General features: G+C 34.4%; 1 protein-coding gene across 5 annotated transcripts in view; it reads right to left on the bottom strand.

The window, feature by feature from the left end:
- Positions 1–22,106, bottom strand: part of Tenm3 (teneurin transmembrane protein 3) — a 2,471,519-nt gene that overhangs the window by 103,248 nt on the left and 2,346,165 nt on the right. For all 5 annotated transcript variants that reach the window (XM_048791931.1, XM_048791932.1, XM_048791930.1 and 2 more), the window contains exons 16-20: positions 16,582–16,792; positions 16,069–16,170; positions 15,682–15,876; positions 14,372–14,572; positions 8,163–8,348 (exon numbers count right to left, since the gene is read on the bottom strand). In XM_048791931.1, coding sequence (XP_048647888.1) covers positions 8,163–8,348; positions 14,372–14,572; positions 15,682–15,876; positions 16,069–16,170; positions 16,582–16,792 — 895 coding nt within the window. The remainder of the gene's footprint in view (positions 1–8,162; positions 8,349–14,371; positions 14,573–15,681; positions 15,877–16,068; positions 16,171–16,581; positions 16,793–22,106) is intronic.

The following is a 22,106-nucleotide window of genomic DNA, read 5'->3' on the forward strand; positions in this document are numbered from 1 at the left end:
CCCCGCCAATACCTTTCCTTCTGTTTCAGGATTCCATAGGACAAAGTCATATCTTCATACACTTTCCAAACAAGTATAATCATATCATTTGGTAAGTCAGTGGATGGCAGGAACAGTCCTAGATAATCAGCAGTAACAACCACAGACAGAACATTTCATACCTTATAAACACATCCCCCATTAAATCTAAACTAAACACACACCCCTAGCTCAAATTCTCCTCTGTGGAATGTCAAAGTGCCCGGAGCCACTCCAATGCTACTGTCCCCAAGGAAAAGTGGAGTGGAAAGTGATCTGCAAGTTTATAGTGATAAAGGACCATGTGAACCCATGGTCCCCTTGTGGAATATTAGAAGAAGCCAGGACAAGTGTGGGACCCTGATACTTGTGCTTCATCAGCTTCGCCATACATAGTCTCTGATCTGATTAGGGACCCAGATAGTGTGGCATTAGTGACACCTTTCTTACCCATATGCCACAACTGACTGATGTTGAGGTAGAATAGAAAATAAATAAAAGGTGGAAAGGAAACAAAGAAGAAAAGGAGACAGTAACTTTAGTCTGAAAGCCTTGTACTAAAGTTCCTCATACCTTATCTCTCATACCTATAACTCCCCAATTCTTGAGAAATCTGTAAATCTTAAGAACTGAAAATTCAATCACTTATGAAAATTGTCCTGTGCACTGCTAATTAGCCTATGCAATGTACTAACATATATATTTTTAGAATAGACTAAATGAAGGGAGATACAATATTTTAAGAAACCTACAATATGGGGGTAAATTCCAAATGTTATCTACTTATCAGACAGAGGAGACAATGGCAACCTAAAGATCTCAAGAAAAGTTAGATAAATGACATTTGAATATAAAGGTAAAAGAGTATTTAAAAAATTCATATTGTTTTATTAATATCATTCCCAACTTGGGGAACATTACAAAAGTTACAAAGAATATTGAGTTTTGTAGTCTAAATGAAGTATGAAGCATTTGTAAAGGAGTTTTTTAAATTGTCATTTATTTTAAATTTAAAATACTATTCTTTTATCGTTATTTGAGATAAGAATTAGAACATCATGTCTAAGTTTCTTGTCCATATTAGTAAAAGATTTGCTCTTTCTCTAGGCACCCCATATTGTTCAATAGGTAACTCCCCAGGTGTGCGTATTTCATTTTCAATTTCTAATCTCCAGTCTCCCAAAACTCACAGCAACTGTGGTATTTAATAGAGGTATGCTGAATACAGTATGTCTAAGTTTTGTCTGAGCAAACAAAGCATGTCTTTGTGATCATTAACGATCTTGTTTCCCAATGTACTAAAGAATTAGAATAAAAACAAATAGCTGGTCTTTTGTAGCTTAAAGGAATTAGGATTTCCTCTAGGCCAAATTTCCATTTGAATTGCCTGAAAGTACATGAAAATCAATGTAGCTCAATAAACAGTTCTGTGTTTGAGACATTACTAGAAGAAAAATACCACAACATACTCCACCTTTCTTTCATCATTATGATTTTCAGAAACAACTCTCTAACCCCCAACCCAAACACAACAGCTTCTTGTTAAACAGTATCCATAATGACACTAGTTTGTATTGATAACAATGAAATGGGAATTTCATTAACTTTTCAAGTAAGTTCCTTGGATAGAATTTTTTTTTTAAAAAAATATGTAACATCCAAAACATTGTCTGATTTGTAGTTTGTCTTATTTATCCTTAATAACAAAATAAAAATTCTAATTTATTGAACACTATTTATTAGGCTTTACTAAATGTTTAATATTTCATTTAATTACAACAACCCTATGAGGGTCATAATTTCTCATTTCATATAAGAAGAAATAGGTTAAATGACTTGCCCATTGTCATGCAGTGGTTCAACAGGATTTCAAATCTTAAAGTTTTCAGGTGTTATAAAAATCTCATACAAATATGTAGAAAGCAGGCTTTCCTCTGCTCTGAATCATTCAATAATGTATAGAAAAGTAACTTTCAGGCTGTGTCTAGCTCTGAGTTAAATTCTATTTTGAGTATAAGTGATCAGGCAGAATGACTTGGAATTTGTCTAGTCAAAGAGATAACTACAAGATGTTGGATATAGAGAACTTTCAGAAAGGAAAAACTCCCAGATTTATAACATAACCATAAGGCACAAACTGATAAATACATTAATCATGCTAATAAATAATGACCACCCATGAATTTATCAAGTTAAATCAGAAGGCCACAGATATGTGTGTGTATCAAACCTACATCATAAAAACCAGGCCCATGAGATTATCAGTCTCACCAGATGTTACCCTGTAACTTGAAATGCATAAAAGGAGAAACTCTCTGAGACTGGTTTTAGCAGTACACAGTCTTGATATTATCTGGTGAACTCATCACAAGGTTGGTGGGTGATGAACATCTTACTCTGTTCCAGGGCTTTAGCTCAGCTTGATTTCCCTACTTAATGTGGCCCACTTTGAAATTGCCTGCCATCAGGACACTGGCCTAGAATAAGTTCCGTGCGCTAACAGCTCATTGCCCTAAACAAGTTCTAGGCCCGGTTTGTAATCTTATATGACCCCCTTGCAGTGATTCCTTTATATTTGTATGGGCTGTCTACCTTGGCTCTCAGTGTAGCCTCCTAAAATCCTGTGGCCACCTAAACCCTTTCTTATTCTTTCTATCTATCTATTTATCTATCTATGTGGAGTTTGATGTGTGATGTGGGTGTTAAAGACATTAGTAATTAAGACTACAATAAAAAAACCTGATTGCTGAGCACATGGCTACCAAGTGACCCATGAGTACTCAGTGAATTGCAACCAATCAAAGATGTATGTGTGAATTTATGTTTTCAGTAAATCTACCATTGTGGAAAGACACAAACATGTCTGGTCTATGTTAATGGCATAGCTTACTCATGACTACTATTATCAATAGCCATTCTACATTTGAAAAAAATAGTCCAATTGAGGCCAAGAACAGTTACGATACAAGTTATAGTGAGTCACAGAACTGACTTAAAAACATATCTCTTTTAAATTTCAAAGTTCATGTGTTTAAAAAAAATCATACATTACATTGCCTTTTATGAGAAATAGTACTCAGTATCAAAGAAAAGATGTTCAGTAATTGCTTACTGAGAAAAAAGTGAATTAGTTAACAAATGAAAAGTAACTAAAGCATGCAAGTACAGTATCCTACAAAAGGGACCTCAATTGATCTAAAAAAGTAAAGATGATTTCTCACCTTAGGAAAAATAAAAAGTTAAATGAAATTGAAAAAAAGGGAACCCATATACTTAAATCTAGTAATGTTCCAAATAAAGCAGAAATTATCAGGCTTGTTCCATGATTTAAATATGCTTTTCATCCTGAAGTTCTTCATTAAAACTCACCAACATTATATGATATAAGCCTATTTTCTCCATTTCTGTCCCTTGGAGAAATGGAAAATACTAATCAACCTCCAGAGACAATTTACCTGTGGACAGATGGAGAGCTGAGCCTGCTTTTCCTCTGTAATAATGCTTCATGGTAGATGACAATTAAATGTGTTATTCAGCCCCCTCCTTCTCCTTTATGTCTCAATCTCATCTATAGGCTCCATGCTCTCAAATATAAGTGCATGACTTTAGGGATAGATCTTTTCAACAAAAACTAAAAAGAATACTGGGGAATGATATTGGCCAAATTATATTGTTATATTGTGTACTAGTGTGAATATGTAAAAAAACCTCCCACCATTATGTACCAATAAAAAAACGTGGGGAAAAAATTTGAAAGACCCTAAACAAAAAATGGTCCTTGTGGAAGTTAGGAATACTAAAAAATTGGTATGCAGGATTAGTCATTGCCCAGGATACTTAGAATTTCACTCTCCAATACTAATACATAGTGCTGTACTGCTTCTATGATCAATTAATTCTAGTCATAGGCCAATCCCACAGCTGTTTCCTGCTCTTTTCCTAAGCAAGAAGAAAAGAGAAAGGCAAACCAATTGAGTTGCCTTTACATGGTTATAGATTTTTTAAAAAAATATTTTTCAGTTGTAGTTGACACAATACCTTTATTTTATTTTATTTATGTATTTACATGTGGTGCTGAGGATCAAACCCAGGGCCTCGCATGTACTAGGTGAGCGCTCTACCACCGAGCCACAACCCCAGCCCTATAGATTTTGATTCATTGTACACTGGATCCTCTATATTCTCACATCCCTCCTAGCTCATGAAAAACAAAGGTAGGCCCATGGGTATGATAATCACTTGACCCTTATGGAATTGTCACATACAAAAGAGGACATTATTGGAATTGAGCATCTATAGCAGTACTATGATGACTGCTAAACCATGTTATTAGGAAGTGCTGGTGCTTATTTGATGTGGTTCATTCATCTAACTTTCCTTTTTCTTTATTTATAAAAGGGTCCAATAATTATAAATGCCTTCAGGGGAAGAAGAGAGAGAAGCCTATTTTAATCAGAATATTGCTAACAGTAGATTTCCACTTGCTTTCTTTTCCATCCGTGTGCATCACTGGTTAAAGTCTAACCCAAGAAAGAAGCACTTGAATCTGCAGATGAATATGCCTCATTGCTGAACTCGTGGTTCATAATCAGAGAAAAATATGAATACGCTAATAAAAATATCAGGATGGAATACTTTCAGGTAGAGAGGTGTTCAGTGGATATTCTAAATTCATAACCTATTTTACTATCAACATGCATATGGTTTTATGAAAGCATGAACTGAGTATATGAAGACGGTAAGATGATGAATGAAGAATATTCTTTGCTTTCTATTGGGAACTTTTGTTTGCTTCTAACTGTTTAATTTCTCTTCCATCTCTCTTTCAATTAACCTCCCTGTTTGTATTCAATGAAATGACACATAATATGGAGAAAGAAAAAAATCTTGCTGATTTATGAGTATTCTTTTGTAAAGTGGCAGCTTCTTTCAGCCAGATACGTAAGTGCTGAAATTGAGAGAAAATGCACAAAGAAGAAAACATACTGTAGTTTCATGGTTGCTTCACCAGTGGCTTACAAATAGCCCCTTAGTCTTTACTGTGGACATATAAGCAGGTAGAAAGCAGATAAGGGCAAAGTACTTGGACCTCTAAATATCAAATTTGGGAATAATTAATTTTTGTTGTATAAAATAATACAGTAATTTATATTAATCCCACACCTTTTAAGAGGTTCACATTCAAGATGTACTTTTTAATTTAGTAATTTAATTTTTTTTTCTGCAAAACTTCGAATTGAGTGCAGAGGCCCTCTGCCACTAAGCTACACCCCAGCCCTTTTTATTTTTTATTCTGAGACAGGTCTTGCTAAGTTTCCCTGGCTGTTTTTGAACTTGAAATCCTCCTGCTATAGCCTACTGAGTTAATGGGATTATAGAAGACTGGACCACCATGCCTGGCTTAAGGTGTTTTTTAAAATTTTCCCATATAATTATTCATATGGAATACAAAAATAACAAAATTAAGGAAAACAATAGGAAACATAAATTATAATAAAAACACCTTTTACTAACAAAAATCTTGTTTGCTACAAAGCAATTAGAAAATCATTCAACAACAGTTCATCCATGGGAAATGATGAACCATGTCATATTGCCAGGGTCAATTCTATATAATGGCAGAATAATTTGTTGAGTAGCTGTTGGTTTGCAAGTTAAAAGTGCCTACTGGATAACTTGCTGATACATTTCTTGGCTTTCAAAGCTATACACACATTTGTTATACTTTCTAGGATAAATAGTAAGATATATAACTGTTCTCCTTTAACTGGAATCAATTTGTGGTAGGGTCACAACATATGGTAAGAAGCATATTTTTCCTGCCCTGCCTCTGACATATGGGCATTCTGAGATTTGGGGCAAGAAGCAATTTGGTCACAGGGGTATTGTATTGTCCTTTTTGTGTGTCCATAGAAAGATACACAAATCCTGCCTGTCAACATTTTCTGCCCTATGTAATTCACACGAGCATTATGCTGCTGTTGCCTCTCTCAAAGAGCAGAGGAGGGGAAAGCCCTATTACCGTTGCGGGGACAGGCACTCTGTAAGTGCTATGAATATGTATACTTGCTGTCAACTCCAATGAAAATTAAACAATTCCCGTTTTTTAATTTTTATTTTATTTTTTTGGTGAGGGGGTACCGGGGATTGAGCTCAGGGGCATGCGCCCACTCAGCCAAATCCCTATGCCTTTTTAAAATTTTATTTAGAGACAGGGTCTCACTGAGTTGCTTAGCCTTGCTTTTACTGAAGCTGGCTTTGAACTCATGATCATCCTGTTTCAGCCTCCCTAGCCACTGGGATTACAGGCATGCACTACTGCACCCAGCACAATTCACCAGTTTTAAGTAGTTAGATCACATTCAGCATGTGAGACACTAAAGAAAGATGTTTTACATAGTTAACACAGCAGCTCTCATCTCTAGGAACCTGCAGGCCTGGTCCTTGTTTGGTTATCTGGAAATCTGGATGTCCCCTACATTGATAAAGTTAGGAATATCTGGAACTCTAAGCACTTTTCTTTTGGGAGCCTAGAATTCTGGTGGTTGTGATGGAGGGAAGATATCTCCTTGGCCAGAAAACCTTGGACTTGGAGGTCCCCATAGGCTTCCCTTGGCAGAAATATGGCACATGTGTGTTGTGTTTCATTCTGGAAAAAAGCATGTGTTCTCCATGACTGCCCCTCACCCTCGCTTCGTGGGAGAGAAAACACAGGACGTCTACCTGATGGGTCTTTCTTCCTTTTTGATCTCTAATAAATCACAGTCATGAGTCTAACTACCTCTGTGTCCTGAAGTCCCAAAAGACCACCAAATGTGGGGAAGTGGGTATGTGATGCTTAGAAAAGTCACCCAGGGTGCCTTTCTAACTAAAGTTAGAAAGCAACTTACAGAAAGCTTATAAAAATATAATTATGATAATGTTATCAGACGCATGCAATTTCAATTTTCCCATGACAAAATTTCTTGCTATTCAATTCCTATAAGCAAAAAAGTGAAGCACATAATACTTACAAATACACTGGAAGAAGAAGTCACTTAAGATACCGATATTCCCTCAATGGCATGAATCAAATTTTACCCCAAGGACATAAAACGATGTGGAAAAACAATGTACCTTAAATTATGAAAATTTTCAGGACTGTGTGATTTATAATTAATGCTATATAATATATAACTTCACTGAAGTGAGGTAGACATTTATTACTTGTGTTGTTTTTTTTAACTGAACATTTTAATTCAGTAACTTGAATGATAAAAGCAATGACATTGAATATCTTGAAAATATGGCACTTCTTTAGTTTCTATGGCATTATGTATGTTTTAGATACTTTTGTTTCTATGTTCAATGCCATTCATGTACAAGAAAACCCATTTTTAACAAAAAAGTTTGGTCTTAAATATGTATTTGATTGTTTTATATAACCTTTCTGAATGGAGTGATATTTGAAAAAGTGTTAACCATATAAATTTAAGAACTGCCAGACTTGTGCATTATTCTATTCTAGTTCTAATGATACTACAAAAAAAGGACATAAAAAGTCAAACATCTTTTGCAGAGATTCAACATATCAATTAATCAATCTAAGATACATGATTCTGGAATCATAGGGGTCAATGATGCCATATACTTGAAAAAAAATTAAACATATTTTATAAGAAAATAAGCATTTTAAATAAAATTAAGAGATGCAATGGTACTATGGGACACTAAGCAGCAACAGTCAACAAAAGTTTGTTTATAAATAAGACATTACATTTTCTTTATGTGGGTCCATTTTTGTGACCATCATAAAAAAACAGTGAAAAAAAATTCTTATATCTTATACTTAATGACAGTTACCCTAAAAAGAGGTGAACTGCCATTGTGAAGTGACAACCATAATAAACAAGACAGTTCCTTTTTAAAGAAAAGTAGTAAAAACTAATTTGAAGAAATATACTTTTCCAAGTTGAAAAATAACCAACAGCTTTCTTTTGTAATAGATGAAGGACAGATTTGGAAGTACAATTCAGGGCCGGGGACAGCTCAGTAGTACAGTGCTTGCCTAGCCTGCATGAGGCCCTGGCTTTGATCCCCAGCTCCACAGGAAAAAATAAATTAATTAAATAAGTAAGTAAACAAATAAATAACAGTTGGCCTACCGATAGTGCAGTGCTCTCCATTCCATCCCTGGCTGCATTCACACTTGCCATCCTTGCAGGTCCCGTGTTCTGCACAGCGGGGGTGGCAAGCCCTTTGATTACATGCTGGGCCTGTCCAGCCTTCCTCACAGCGACAGGTACCCCCCATGCAAACACCATGTGAGCCACAGTCCACGGAACATATTTCTATATTGCAAAACAAGGAAGCAGGGCAGGAGAGAAGAGTAGCAGAAGGTAAGAAGGGGAATTAATAAGAGAGTTTTTTCTTAAACTTGTTATAGTGAAAAACAAAATCACTGAAAATATTAAGTCTTTGTATGTCAAGTTAATTTTAGCATCGACTATTATGAATTATGAATGGTAGAATTTTAATTCTTTATCCATCATTTACTTTTATATGTGGCTATAATGTTACATAAAATACATATGACAAATTTGTTAGGAATAATTTCTTTTTATAAAAAGATTATATATATAATATATATACAGAGAGAATAGTCATATTTTATATAAATATCAGAGTATATTTTGACATGAAAACCCACACATGCACCAAATTTATGAAATATTTTAGTATCTAAGCATCTCAGGTATCTAACAGTACCTGAGTTGCACACATTTAGTAAGAATTGAAAAGGGGCTATTTCTAATGCTGCTGTTTAAATGTTATGAACATTCAGAAACTTTCTTTTTTTTTTCATTTTCAGATTTTTAAAAAATTTTTTATTTATTTTTTTTAGTCATACATGACAGTAGAATGCATTTTGACATATAATACATACATGGAATGTACATACATCAATCATATTGTCTATTCTATTCTGTTGCCCTTCCTATCCTCCCTACTCCTCCCCTCCTCTCCAATCCAGAAACTTTCATTAATAAGAATATTGTTTTGCTTACATTACATTAACTTGCCTCAGAAATGCAGACATGCTGGTTAAAGAAAAGAAATTGTTGTTTGTCCTGTTTGATAAATTTGTACTGGCGACAGATACAAATCGCTTAATCCACATGGTGGAAAACCAGCTTAATAAATACAGCTATTGACTCTGTCCTTTGAAAAACAAGGTTTTCCAACTACTGGAGTTATTGAAAGGAGCACAAGTGACCAAATGACTTCAAAAACTATAAGGCAAGGTGGAGTCTTTAAAAAGAATTCAGATGTCTGAAGTATTTTTTCCCCCTTAAAGCTTTCTTAGAAGTTTATATAATTAGATCCAATTGAGAGGGAAAGAAAAAGAATTCTGAAGGATATTTTTCTTTTTATTCTTTATATATTTAGTTGAATAAAGTTAAAAGACTATAGGAGTTGTTTAGTTTTGGCTTTCTTGCAAAAATAAAAATCCCTCATAATAAAAATCTGAAATCATTTAGAATAAATAGGAAATAGACTATAGCCTTTTTTCTTTAAATTAAAAAACAGTAACTGTTAATGTAGCCACATGTTCCTATTTTACCCATTTGTTCTTCAAATAACATTTCTTGGACCACTATAATTCTCTATTTCACAGGATAACTTCATCCACCATCCAGGCACTGTGAGAGCTGTAACATTTCTTATAAACAACACCAGGACTATTAGCTGGGAGGGAGTAGTGTGCAGGTTTGTATGTATGTGTGCATGTGTGCGTGCATGTGCCACATTTTCTATCTCTTTTGAATTAAATTTTTGATTAAGAGATCCAAGATGGTTTGATTAACTTCAGAGCAACATAATACCATCTCAGCTCTGGAAGAGAGAGGTTTCTTTCTGAGGTACCCTTTTTATTCAATCTAATCAATTTTTCATTAGGGTGAAGGTGTTTATCAGTGTTTAGCACACTAGCTTTGAGCAAGGTGCGTCAATCTTTGTAATGAACTTATTAATTAGAGTTAATTTAATTGAAGTGGAATTGAAGGGCTAATTAATGGACAAACTGCAGATGAAGATAGAGGAAAGCTCTGTTGCTTTCAAACTTTCTGATGGAAATAATTCATTTCTTCTCTTTTAGCACTTAACCAAATGTTTCTTCAGGTATAAAATCTACTCTCTTATTTAATTTAGATATCCGAAGGTCATTTCCACATCAACAAAAGAGGTAGCTAGTCAAGTGTTTTCTTTTAGGATTGATTTAGTTAGAAATCAGAATTATACTGCTAGTAAACTTTAAGCCACACATATAAATTAACAATGTTATTATAAGCTTTAAATGAAAAATGTGCAACAGTAAGATATATTTGAGACACATGAGACTAGATATTTTCACAAGGTGAATATAAGCATATTTAAATCTTTGCTATTAATTCTAAGTAAGCTATTTCACTTTTTGCAGCTAATAGCAAAGTTTAATAAAGATTTTTTTCTGTACTTAATTGCTTTCTTCAAAAGAAGAGTGCTGAGTTCATTATTCAACTGTATATTGAGAGTTTAATACATATCATTTCTGTTTTGCATTGGGGATATAAAGATGAATAGAACAAAAATCTCCACTTACTATGATTAAATAGGTAAGGTTTTGTATACAGGTAAAATTACATTTTCAACTAATAAAATAATTATAACAGCATGAATAAAATTAAATCTAAATATGTAAAATAATGTATGATTTTTGGCAGCCATTTAAATCTTTTAATTAACATCTATACATTTTTGCTATTCATAGCAAGATGATTTTATGAAGACTGAATTACCTTTTGAGCTGTATAGTATCAATTACAAACTACCCCTTATACAATAATGTATGTAATTGATTATAATGCCATTACATGAAACAAAAAAGGGGCTATTATGCTTGTTGCTTTCCTACTTAATAACAGAAAGAAGTAAATCTGAATGATGTTATGTCAAGCAAGGTAGTTAGCGTTATTATGCCTATTTCAATGGTGGAGGTATAAGAGACCTGAACTAAGTAGTTTTACTACTCAAGTAATTATCTCTATAAAATTTAATTGGATTTTTTTGTAGAATATATTTCTTAGTGTAGATGCTTGAAATATAAATAAAAGCTCAACAGAAATACCTGAGTGCTTTTCTGATTCTTGAAATTATAACATATATTTTTAAGAGGACAAAAAAATGTTAACATGTTGCTTAAAATATTGTCATACAATCAAAAACTCTTAAGGGGGACATCCATGCCTTTCTATAACCCAGACCCCAATTTTTGTTTCTATTTCTGTTTATCTACACTTGTAATTTGTTGTAATAGTGATAAATTTTCTAACCAAAATTCCTGGTTCCTCAAGCTATCAGAATCAATTAATATTTGTATGATGTATATTATTTCTAATACACATATTATAAATCATGTCTATTTCCAGAGGTGTATGGTCAAAATGAGGAAAGAAGAAGAAAATAGGAAGAAGGGAGGGAGGGAAAGAGAAATGAGGCTGGAAGGGAGAAAGGAAAAAATTGTTTCATTAACTAATGTATCTACTTATAAGTTGAACAAAAACTTTTCATCCATATCACAAATTAGCCTATGGAAAATTTCCTTCAGTTTGAATTTCCAGGATTCAATTTGAAGTACACAGTAAGAGATAAATCTGTTATGTTGATATTGAATCATAGGATGGCAGAGATGTCACATGAGTTTCTCAAAATGGCAGCAAAGTACAATTGTTCAGTATACTAACTCCCCTTCCCCTGCTAAAAGTGTGTGAATGAGCCACCTGGCTATATTTCATTTGCTTTTATACCATTAGGTCATACTAACAGATGAAATAATTTGTATTTCATGAATTTCACATTTATAGAACCAAATCTAATAAATACTTTTATGTGGAAACTCCTCTAAATTGATGAGCAATTAAGTAAGACAAACTACAATTAACTTTTAAAACACTACTACCACTTAGTACTGTTACCACCACTACTAGTTCTATCAATGATTAGCACTTTTGGAGTATTTACAGTGGATCAGGCACTATTCTAAGTGCTATTCACATATTAACTCATTTAATCTTTACCCCAATTACATTAAGTAGTCCTATAATTATCCCCATGTAACAGATAAAGAAACTGAGGTACAGAGAAGTTAAATACCTTGCCCAACGTATAGCTAGCGAATGGTCTGTCCAAAAGCTGACCATAGACTGTTCAGTGTCCTTGTTCCTCACCACTTTAGAGAAGAGGGCAAGGAGTGGGGCAGGCTGAGGAGCCCAGACCCCTCTCTGAGTCTAAACTTTAGACAGAATGCTTTCACTTACTCAATACTGCTGGTAAAATCTGTCCTTTTCCTTTCTTCTTTCTCTTCTTTCATTTACTTGCATTCCTTCTTCTCTTATTCATTCTTTATCTTCTTTCTCATATTATCTGTTTTTGCTTGGATAGTGTGAGTCTCTAAGTAGAATTCACCATCTTCTCTTACCTTCCCATTGACTCCCTCTTGTCCTACCTCTTCAATTGTCCTTACCCTTTCCCAACTTTCCTGCCTCATTCAGATATTAACATTAACCTCAATTTCCCTTGATTCAAACTCATAGCTCTTCTCGCTAAACTTCTATATTTTGTTTTTCTTCAGCAATACTTGCCTATTTTTCCCTCCAATTGTTGCTCATATTTAGACAGCATTCCCACTGACTCCAAGCCAATTCTTGCTCTCATCATCTTGCACTTCTAGGAAAGTCTTCTAATTTGTCTTCCACCCATCAAAGTCTCACTATTCACCCTCTCAGACCTGTGATAGGTCTTCTAAAACACTCATTGCATGTGTTAGCACATCATTATTGTTAGTGGATTTCCTATTGTCTAAAATATTTCTAGACTCCATTCCCATAATGGGCTTGACCAAATTTTTATCCCCAAATATTCTTTATTTTCACTCTCTGGTGTATACAATATTTCACACAGTTGTATATTTGCTAAAAGCAATAGTAGTAGTGATGGTGGTGAAAGCTATATTTAAAATTTACTATTAAAATACTGTCTTATTTAATATTTATTTATTTATTGTATAAGTACTTTATATACATGAATTCAAGCAATTTCCACAGTATCTCTATGAAGAATGTCGTATGATTTTACAGATGAATAAACTGAGCTGTACAGTAATTTGCTAAAGGTTACATAACCATTAAGGAGTAAAATTGCATATGAACCATACACCTGACTTCACAGTCCAGGCTCTCAAGTAGTTTCTAATACTGATCCCTTAGTCAAAAACTATCTTCCCTCCGTACCCAGGATAGCTGTGTTTATGTGTTAATAAAAGTCTCCCAGAAAACTTTCAGCATTTGTCAAGGTAGGATCCCTCCTCTGAATGTTCTCTGAACTGAGCACATTATTCTACCTAACCTTCAATATAATATTAAACTGGAATGTATTGGTTTCTAATTATTTCATGTGTGTTCATCTTATCTCACTAATTAAACTATAATCCTCTAGGCTAGAAAGGCATCTCCTCAAACTGTGTGACTAATGAGCGGGAATGTCATGGAATTAGTTCATGAGTATGCAACCAACATTAAAAAAGAAAACAGATTAGATTTGAAAAATGTATCATCAGTGTGCATCACTTTGTAAAATGTCTGTTTCAGTTCCATTAGGATGTATATGAACATGTGCATGTGTGCATACACTAGGTCATAGAGTAATAATTATAGGGCATGGTCAAATATCTGAAAGCCATTGTTCCATAGGGCAAGGATGATAAATTGTTCTTTCATTTCTACAGAGCCTACTGTGATGCCATGCACATAGTAGGTAGTCAATAACAACTTAGCTGACCGAACAAAATTATTATCTGCCCTCTCTATTATTATCTTATTATTATAATTAAAAATTTGTGGTGAAGCATTATACATAATATGTACATATGTATACTCTTTATTGTGATCATGTTTAACCTTATGTATCAAATAATCTTTTTTTAATTGAGACTTCTCCATTCATGAAATAATTTGCTTAAACCCCAAGGTGTACACAGGTCTACAGGGAATCTAGCTTCGATTAGTAGATCCATAAAGTTAGAGTTAAGAAGACAGGGCATCTTATGCAGATTCTTCCCAATAACACTGAAGGGAAAATTATAATAACAAATTGGTTAAGCCTGTTTCCTTCCTCCTTGTATGACAACCGCATTTCATTGCTTTTAACATTTATATCTATAAATAATGACTTTGATATACTTTCGGTTAAATTTAATTGTGTTTTTAAAAATTAAAATATCCTAATCTTTAGTTAAACCACAGTAAGCACTCAATTGCCCTGCATTTATTAACCTCACCATTTGAACAGTCTGGGCCAGTCCAATTAGGGTCACAAGTACAGGAGCCACTTTCTTGAAGATAAGTTCCATGGCCAGAGCATTGATCTGGACACATGGTCTTCAGTATTTCACAATTGTTTCCGCCCCAGCCTGGATTGCAGTGACATTCCCCATGGATACACACACCATGATTAGAACATCCAGGGTCTAAACAGTCGGCTAGTGTAAAAAAAGAAAAGAATAATTTCATTAAATCTCGAAGGTATTATAGTGCATACAGAATAAAGAACTAAATTATAATCTAATTTATGAATATTATGGATAATCAAATATCTATCTACCATTTTTAAGAACTTGTTTCTGAAAATGCAAAGAGTTGTAATACAATAAAGCATTAAGCACCAGCCCAATGCCATTTAGGTAACTGAGACTCTTGCAAGGATTTGTAATTTTCATGAATTACACAAATATGCTCTTGAGGTTTCAGACTATTGCTCTCAGTTCTGCCTAATCAGAGTAATAAGTATTGCCTTTTCTATAACAAAATCTGTATCAGCTGACCTAATCTACAACCACTGAGCACTGACAACTGTATGAGATCCTCAAATTGTTTGAGAAATAAATGAGTTGCATACTCTTGATCCTTCTTAATTCACTTTAATGTGCTTTAGATGATGAGATTTAATTTAGCAATTTGACTCAATAAAACTTTACACTTGTAGGGTCAATGGCCTGAAAATTTAATTCCAGAGACTTAATTGCATTACTTTGTGAGTGTAGATCAATAAAATCAATTTGATTGAAGAACGGAAATGGGGCTTTTTTGCTTTTTGAAAAAACAATTTAGCCGCACTTTACAGTATAGCATCTTGACTCATCATTACATACAGTTATGGGAAAAATCCATGATATTGTACTTTTTCATTAGTATATTGTGTTAAATTTTTCTTTTTTCTTTCTTTATTTTTACCCCTAGAGATGTCAAAATGTTAGCTGCTGGCATCAGTGTTAAAAATTGTAGAAAGAAAAAAAAAAGTATTCAACAGGCCATTGTTGGTTTCAAGGCACAAATGTTCGCTTACTTTCTCAGAGTCAAAAAAAGAAATTATTCATGCTACTGAAAAAGAGCAAAAGGGCTCTTGGGTGTTTATTCTTTTTATTGTTAAAATGTTAATAAAACAATGCATTATAAATATGGAAATCAAAATTACTTTAATAATAAGAAAGCATAAAAAAGAAAGATTTCATCTGCCAAACTAGAGATTACAGATATAATCTGTTGCTTTATGAAGACAACAATAGGCTTCTGTAAATATTGACATGTTTACCTTCTTCGCAATTTTCTCCTTTGTATCCTGAGTTGCAAGCACAAGAGCCCATGATACAAATCCCACGACCCCCACACTGCGGGTCAATACACTGGGTAGTCGGCACGTCACACTCGGTGCCCTTCCAGCCACTGAAACAGAGGCAGCGGCCCTTGGAATACTGCCCATTGCCACTACATAACACTGGACAGGCTGCTGTGAAATAAAACACGACAGAAGAATTAACAGCCACATTTTCCATCGAGCTTCTGAAAGAAAAGACACATCGTTGGAACAAGTAATGGGCCAGTTTTTCCCCCTTGCTTTCTTGCCTTGGTTCTTTTCTGAATTACGTGTGTTTCTACAGCTTATTTATATCGGCTTAAGAAAAGAATCCAACTTGCATACCTCTTGAACAATCGGGACCCAGAAATCCTGGAAAACAATGGCAAGTTCCAGAAACACACTCTCCATTTCCATGGCAATTTCGGGGGCATTCCACCACAGACTCTGGACAGAAGAGAAAGAAGGAACACTTGTTGTTGCCTCTCACAAAAGACAAACTGGCACTTTGATCACGTTAGCTAGGTGTTGAAGAAGTACAGATGGCTCACTTCATAACCACCAAATGGATTCATTTATACGAGATTATTCGGATGGTAAAGCGCCATTTCCTATGCAGACTTTTAAAGAGTTTTCACGATGTACTCTCCTCCCTCAATATAATTTCAAATAATATTTTCTTCCAGAGCTTCAGGGTTTGTCACATAGTCACAAATGAATGATTTAAAAATATCTCTCACATTTTACCAGGGCTTTAACATCCCAGGAATCACTTGAAATCGGTACAGATAATACAGTTTTTATTCAACATAGTGTTTAGGCTGAAGCCTGGAAAAAGATGCTTTGAAGTGTTCTTACCTATAACAATGGTATTAAAAGACACCTGCTCTGCATTTTTCCCATCATTATAAAAAGCCAGATGCCAGATTCCAGAATCCAAGTACTGAATAAAGCCGGCCTCATGCAGGCTGACAGATCTTGCCTGCCGCCCTGCTCTTTCAGACTCTACCAGGTTCCGCTGCTCTCTTGCAATCAACCTGCTGCCATCCAGGAGCTCCACAAAATCATACTGGGGACCAGGACAAGGAAAACTGTGTTAGTAGTTAGAGACACTATAGTTAGGCTGCTTCTCTCTTTTGTTCTTCTATTTTGCAAATAAATATGATATTAGAAAAAAGTTCCTGATTGACAGGTCCACATGGTAGATATCTTCTACACATAGTATTTACAGAGATGATGAAAGCTACTTACTGCACACACACCATTGTTGTATTTAAACCTAACAGATCTTTTATTTTTTTTCCTCATTGAGTAATATGGTTTCCAAATTTATTCAGTTCTCTAAATTCTGCTAAAAAGTTCAATGAGTTTAGGCATTTTTGGGGATATAAACATAAAATTTACATGAACTTACATTCCAAACCCAGTAGACTTATTTTATTTAGACCATTAGATAATCTCTAAAGGTCTTCTCCTTCTATCTAATACTCAAATAGTTAAAACTACTTTGGGACATTTACTTAGTACTGGGATTATTTTAAATCCTTATGGAAACCCTTTTGTGAAGGCATTAATAGTTTTTCATTAAAGAAGAAGAAAATGGATTTTTGAGGAGCCATAGCAGAGTCATACATGGGCAGTAGCTGGGCACAGTGGCATACACCTATAATCCCAGTTACTCAAAAGGCTAAGGCAGGAGGATTGCGAATTTGAGGCTAGCTTCAGCAAGCTAAAAAACTCTATCCCAAAATAAAACAAAAAGGGTTGTGGACATAGCTCAGTGGTACAGTGATTACATAGCATATGAGAGGATCTGGGTTTAATCCCTAACACTGAAGGGGGTTACGAGAGGAAAGGGCATATCTGGGCAGAGGTGGGGTGGGTCTATGAACTCAGGTGCATTTTGCTCCACTGCTTGGTCATTCCCCCCACACCACTCTACCTCTTTTCTGTGACCCTGGCATAGCTGTCCAAAGCAACCAGGGGTTTTTACTTAGGCATAATCAGATAAAAACACAGACCAATAAGGTACCTTTACATCTTTGATCAAAAGTCTAAAATCTTCAACAACAGGGACATTTAAAGAGGTGGCAATAATAATCCATGTGCCCAAATATTACTAGGAAATCAGACATCATTAAACCTAATTTGGTAAGATCAATCACAAAGCTTGGTGGTTCTTAGAAGAACTAAACTAGAGATTTAAACTATTAGAATATGACTGGTAAGAATGGGGTAATAACACTTCGTTACCTGAGATAATACAGTGACTTTGGAAGACAATGAAAAAACTTTCCAACATAATTTCAATAAACTTTTTAGATCTTAAGTTTCTTAAAGGTAGAGTGATTCAGTTTCTTTAGACTATTACCTGGTTTAATTTTATTTCTGAGATATATTTATAGTGAAAAGCACACACACATAATTTGTCTGTCTATATCTAGCTCATGATTAAGATACTGTGTGGGTCATTAATAGTCTTTCTGATAGACTCCTTAAGTGGAATTTCATCAGAGTTCTATAGTAAAAGATTATTATAATCTAATCAAACTGGAATAAAATTAATTGTTGGCATTTCTGGGAATCATTGTTGAGGTAGATTACCAGTGTACAGATTACTGATGTCTACTGTTATAGTTAGAGGACTTTAAACATCTAATTTTGTTTCTGCCTATTAAAATCTTTATTTAAATTTAAAAGCATTTTTTTTTGTTCTTCAGTAGTAAAACACATTACAACGTAATTCAGTCATGAGAAACATATACAAATGGTGAATAACTTGCTTAATATCTTTTTTTCCATTTACTTCCTACAGGATAAAAACAGTGACGGTGTGGCTACTTGTAAAAATTTTGCTAGAATTCTGTTTCAAAATGATCAGGGGAAAATCAATTCAGCAGTTCTTAAAGGTGTCTCCATTTCAAATAAGTCATTCATTTTCTCATCAGATTTGAATATTTACATTAGTATGGTAAAGTCACAGAAAAGTTTCTTTCTACGGCCAATGTACCTCAACTCTTTTCTCCCTTAACGCTAAAGACAGTAACTGAAAAAAGTAAAAGGGTAGGAAATTTGAGTTTTAACTGGTCCATAATCATAATCATCAGCATTTTCATGGAAATCACCATTTGCATCACACCATGAACACTAAGTGAAGAGTGGTGGGGAGGGCATGATGGGGGCAGTAGGAAGTAGCCGATGGTGTTTAGATAGCTGTTCTGTTGTAGGCTGTTCTGTTATGGGGGCAATTCACACATGACTTCAAGAGGGTTATTCAAATACATACGAAAAAGTTCTCCTCTTTACACCAAAACCATCTCTACCACAAATAACCAAATTAAATGGAATGGAAATATTCAATAATCTTTCTTCTCAGGGTATAAAGTGACCACATACGGGAAAACTTCAGTTTTCTTTGCAGTACTGGATGTGGATATTTTTGTGGTGGGTTAGGGGAAGGAGTCTTAAGATGTCATGCAATTTTTAGAATGAAACACTTTGGGCTAACTCTTCAGCCTTATTACTTGGAGAAAACCACCATGAGACAAAGTTTATGCTTAATAATGAAGATTTCATGTAAGACTGGAACTGTCTCAGTGTGAAAGTTCTCTTTTAGGGTAATTTTCTTATGATGTAAAATTACTAAATATACATGCTTTAAAAATCTTTCTCATTTAAAGTTGCTTTAAACTACAATGTATTGACAAAGTCCTTTGATAGATCAATAAAAGAGAAGTTTACCCATGTTTGCTGTATTTATGTTGATTTTCTAACAGACCATAAAACATGCAAATAGATGTTTTTCAGGTATCTTGGCCATTCCTTTCTGAAAAGATCAGACTACTTGTATGATTGATTGATTGGTAAATAAATGGGGATTAAACTCAGGGACACTCAACCAGTGAGCAATTTCTCCAGTCCTATTTTGTATTTTATGTAGAGACAGGGTCTCATTGAGTTGCTTAGCACCTTGCCATTGCTGAGGCTGGCTTTGAACTTGAAATCCCCCTGCCTCAGTCTCCGTAGCTGCTGGGATTATAGGTGTGTGCCATTGTGTCTGGCTTACCTATATGTTTAATTCAATTCTGTTATTAAAGTGATAAGAACTCAGAATCCATGAATACTCAAATATGTCCTTAAATAAACTTTTTGATGTGGCATAGTCTTTTATTTCATTGGATTGTAGAGAAGGAAGAGATTTTAGAAATCATGTGATCTAAACATCTCCTTTTACCAATAGATACTGAAGCTTAGAGAAGTTAGTTGTGCAAGGTTACAAAGCCAAAAAGTGGCCAGGGTGTGCTTAGAATTCAGGTTTCTATCCCTTACTTTAAAACAATCTTCATCGCAAATGTACTAACAAGCCATAGCACGTGCAATTGTGAAGCGTGAATTGCTTCCTTAGGTTTTTGACTGTCCAGGAGGGTGAATTGGCCATCAGAGAGAAGAAAGTCAATTGATTCCTTGGGAACAATCAAATGGACAGTTTTACAAAGGGTCACAAAGGCTTTCAAAACTCAAGTGATTATTCTGAATGGCTGGCCAATTTTAATTATTTCAGGTTGATTTATTTAATGTTCCCCAGAAACAGAGAAATGTTCAATTTGGGCTGCTTTATAGCATATTTCATGTTTAAACACTGAACTCTGAAACAGTTGTTTGCTCTGCTGATCTGAATAAACTTGAGGAAGGAACTCTAATAACTGTGAAGCTTAAGAAAATGCAAGAACCTACTTAGACACATATATTGTGGTAGAAAAGTAGATATCATGTGCATTGTATTTAAATTACAGAAGAATATAAGAAAACTTGAAACTGTATTATTTAAATCCTGATCTTATAGATTATCATGATTTGGATCTGAAATGTCCCCCAAAGACCATGGGCTACAGCTTGGTCTCCAGCTGGTCGTACTACTGGGAAACAGTAGCAACTTTAGAAGGGGGGTGTGGTTGAAGGAAGTAGGTCACTGGGGTCATGTCCTTTAAGGGTATATCTTGCCCATGCTGCCTTTGCACACATTCTCTCTCTCTGCTTCTCAGCTACCACGATATATGCAGTTTTGTTCTACCACATGCTCCTGCCATGATGCTTTGCCCTTGGCAATGGGGCCAAGTGACTATGAACTGAAACCTCTGAACCCATGATCCAAAATTAATCTTTTCTCCTTAAATTGCTTTTCTCGGGTATTTTGTCATAGTGACAGAAAGTTAGCAAGTTAAACTTGTAAAATGTTAGCCACAGCCCCTTTAAATAAGACTTTCTAGTGTATAACACAATAAATAATTTTTTTATCTTAAGTTATTTTTCTGGATATATGAGTTGTATGCTCACTGTTGTGCTTAGCTTAGAGGAATGTTTCTTGAAATAGAGAAAGATAATTTAAATTTATATGTGGTTTCAGTGGAAAAATATTTTTTCATATTTCCCTAGACTACTGCTATGAATGCAATATATCTGCTATAACTAAAATTCTAGAGGCACACATCCATTTAGGAAAATCTGCTTATTACATCCCAGTCAGTGTCACCTATAACATGAACTGAAATCAAATCTAAAATTGAAAATTGGACACAAGTACATTGTAAGAAGTATTTGATGTACAAGGATCCAAGGCATTTACTTTAATAATATAGATAGGAAAAATGAATACTCTACAGCATGATATTCAAAAATTTCACAGCCATAAACTTTACATATGTATATGAACCTGATCCATGATGACATTAGAGGAAGCATGCTGGAATATTCTTACTCATGCTTCTTTGAAGATGTGATTTCTTTACTAGTGTCTGATCAGTTTCTCTTCATAATTTATGTTCCTAGGTTATAGAAAAAAGCATTTCTCATAAAATTACATAACATAAAATATACATGAAAATTCTCAGTTGTGTGTGTGTGTGTGTGTGTGTGTGTGTATTGCTGAGGATGAAACCCAGGGTCTTATACATGCTAGGAACGTGCTCTATCACTGAGCTACATTCCTAGCCCTTTTAATATTTACTTTATTTTGAGACAGATACTTTGTCTCAACCTCCCAAGAAGATGGGATTTATACTTGGTTTTCTATGAAAGCTCTTTTGCCTATTAATCTCGATGTTCATTCTTTTAGAAGAATAGTGGCTTGAATTTGATAAAGTTCATGCCATTATGTTTATATTACCATAATTTCTTCACTAAGAGTAAACCTGTCATAAGTTTTTAAACAATATATTTTCAACAGAATGAATATATATATTTATGGTGAATATGTTATGCATCTACTACATATGAAATTATCACAGAATTTCAGAAAATCTGTCCTGCTTTACTAGGTATGATGCTCAATGTTTATTAAGTAACACACAAATTTTAGCAAATTTTAAATCAATTAGTGATGATCA

This window comes from Marmota marmota, unplaced genomic scaffold, assembly GCF_001458135.2.
Source record: "Marmota marmota marmota unplaced genomic scaffold, marMar, whole genome shotgun sequence".
Taxonomy (NCBI): Eukaryota; Metazoa; Chordata; class Mammalia; order Rodentia; family Sciuridae; genus Marmota; species Marmota marmota.